The sequence below is a fragment of the Prosopis cineraria genome, unplaced genomic scaffold (genome assembly GCF_029017545.1).
Source record: "Prosopis cineraria cultivar Desert tree isolate PC_DT_omini unplaced genomic scaffold, ASM2901754v1 PC9, whole genome shotgun sequence".
Lineage (NCBI taxonomy): Eukaryota > Viridiplantae > Streptophyta > Magnoliopsida > Fabales > Fabaceae > Prosopis > Prosopis cineraria.
The window spans coordinates 10,467,248-10,469,893 of record NW_026555340.1 but is presented as its reverse complement, the minus strand read 5'-3'; the positions used below and the strand labels follow the sequence as shown (position 1 = coordinate 10,469,893).

The following is a 2,646-nucleotide window of genomic DNA, read 5'->3' as shown; positions in this document are numbered from 1 at the left end:
TTCCTTTAAGTTCCTCTCAACTAGCCAAAAAAAGGCATTTGCAGCTGGAGACAAATTCTTTGCCCCAAAGACAAGCTCGGGAGCACAGCCAGGAATTCGAAGTGCATTTGCAAGTAAAGAAGCTTTGCATAGAGTGGATTTAGCTATGATTAGGTGGTTGTATGATTGTTGCATTCCTATGAATGTTGTAAATTCTGTTTACTATCAGCCCATGATAGATGCTATTTCAGCTATTGGCCCTGGTTATAAAGGACCAACTTACTATGCTGTGAGAACCAAATTATTACAAGACATGAAAAAAGAGGTGCAATTATTAGTTGATGAATGTAAAAGCTTTTAGGCTGAGACTGAATGTACAATAATGGCTGATGGTTGGCAGGATTAAAGAAATAGATAGTTGATTAATTTTCTTATTTATTGCCCTAGAGGAATGGTTTTCATGAAATCTGTTGATGCATCGGATATTGTTAATGATGCTCAAAATCTTTGCAACTTATTCATGGATATGGTTGCTTTTGCTAGTGCAGACAATGTTGTCCACTTGGTAACTGATAATGTAGCTAATTACAAAGTTGTTGGAAGGTTGTTAAATGATAAATTTCCTTCTATTTTCTAGTCTCCTTGTGCTACCCATTGCTTAAATTTGATTTTATCAGATATTGGCAAAATAGAGATTGTTAGTAGCTTAGCAACACGTGCATCCATGGTTTCAAAATTCATTTACAACCATGTCTTTTTGCTAGCTTGGTTAAAGAAAAGAGAAGGTTGGACAGAAATCATCCGGTCTGGTGCAACACGGTTTGCCACTACTTTTATTGCCTTGAAAAGTATCTATGAGCATAAGCATGATATTCAAGCTTTGATAACAAGCAAGACAGTTGTAGAATCTAGATACTACTCAAAGGCAAAGGATGTAACAATGATTGTATTGGACAATCAGTTCTGGACTAATTGTAAAATTGTTGTTGAAATTGTAAAACCACTTGTGAGATTGTTGAGAATTGTTGATTCTGATGACCGGCCTTCACTTAGCTATATTTATGATGGCATGTACAGAGCAAAAAGAGCTATAAAGAATACTTTCAGGCACAAAAAATCCTTGTACAAGCCTTACACAAGTATTATTAAGAGAAGGTGGGATTCTCAACTTCGACAAAATCTTAATGCAGCAGCATATCTCTTCAATCCTGCTTTCCTTTATGATAAGAAATTTTTTTTAGAAAGCCAGAGGTTATGCAAGGACATCTTAATGTGATAGATAGAAAAATGACTTCTAATAAAACCAAATTTTTGTTAGAAGGCACACAATACTAAGAAAGGTGTGGAAGCTTTAGTCATCCATTAGCTATAAAATCTGCAAAAACCATGCAACCTGGCATACTTTTATCTTTGATATTTATTATTTTTTATCTTTAAAATATATTCTAATGACTTATTTTTTCTCATGATAGATAAATAGTGGAAACATTTTGGGAGCAGTTGTCCAAATGTTAAAGACTTAGTTGTTAAGATATTAGGACAAAACTGCATCTTCTTCGGGCTGTGAAAGGAACTGGAGTGTCTTTGAAAGAATACACTCCAAGAAAAGGAATAAATTAGAGCATGAAAGATTGAATGATCTTGTCTATATTCATTACAATTTTTTATTAAGGAATAGGTAAATTATTCAAAATTTTGCTTTTATTTGTAGTTGTAAAAAATAAGTTACATGAATCCTTATACTTTATTACTATCGTGCGTTTTTATTAGAGTTGCTAACAAGAAAAAAGCTTTGAACCCTGTTGATTATGAAAGTATTGATCAGATTGATTATTCAGTAATGGAAGAAGATGATTGTTCTTTGCTCAATATTGACGATATAGAACGAGATCTCATTGATGATGACACAGTGCTACCAAAAGCTATCATTCATCAAGAGGATGAGGAAGGTTTGGTATTTTTTACCTAATATTTTCACTTTTTTTTATCACTTATCGTGTGATTCTCATTAATTTGATTATATACATTGAATGTTTGTTTGTGAAGATAATGAGCAAAGAGGCAACGTGGCACATGGTGAAGCTATTGGTGGACTTGATTTACAATTATTTTCTCAAGAGGATGTTAATAGCTTTAGTGAAGATATTGATGCCTTTGAGCCTGCACATGCTTGGATTAACCAAGATCCCCCAATATTTGATAAGCCATGAAAATTTAAACTTATGAGTTATGATGTTGTGAACTTTGTAATGATATGTTTGAGACATATATTTTGGATTTGTGGTATCTTTGTTTGAGACTTTGAGCAATTAGAACATGTTTGAGACTATATTTTGAATTCGTGATGTCATTGTTTAAGATTTTGAGAAATTAGAACATGTTATGCAATGTGAATTTGTGGTGTTGCTTGATATATTATTATTATTTTTGTCAAATTAATGTCTTATATATATATATAGATATATATGCATATAAATATTATTTTTTATTTAATTTTTATGTCACCAGTTCGATCGCCGATCTAACCAATTAAACTATGAGAACCGTGACCCGCTGCTCTTTCCGGTTCAATGTCCGGTCCGAGTTTCAAAACATTGTGACTAGAGTCATTGGCTACAGTAAACAAAAAAAAACTTCATGGAATGTAGTATCTTGGATTCTGTTGGG

At 32.9% G+C, this 2,646-nt stretch overlaps 1 protein-coding gene across 1 annotated transcript; it reads left to right on the top strand.

Moving 5' to 3' along the window:
- The first annotated feature begins 430 nt into the window (after window positions 1–430).
- On the top strand, window positions 431–2,189 carry LOC129319559 (uncharacterized). Its single transcript, XM_054964661.1, has 4 exons — window positions 431–544; window positions 617–1,230; window positions 1,750–1,928; window positions 2,026–2,189. The coding sequence occupies exons 1-4, from the start codon at window positions 431–433 to the stop codon at window positions 2,187–2,189; spliced, it is 1,071 nt and encodes a 356-aa protein (XP_054820636.1).
- Window positions 2,190–2,646: the final 457 nt, after the last annotated feature.

Bases quoted from the DNA above. Each gene is read 5' to 3' on its own strand.
- LOC129319559 (XM_054964661.1), top strand. From the start codon at position 431: ATGGTTTTCATGAAATCTGTTGATGCATCGGATATTGTTAATGATGCT. The intron at 1,231-1,749 runs GTTATGCAAGGA...CGTTTTTATTAG, and splicing joins TTTTTTTTAGAAAGCCAGAG to AGTTGCTAACAAGAAAAAAG. The intron at 1,929-2,025 runs GTTTGGTATTTT...TTGTTTGTGAAG, and splicing joins TCATCAAGAGGATGAGGAAG to ATAATGAGCAAAGAGGCAAC.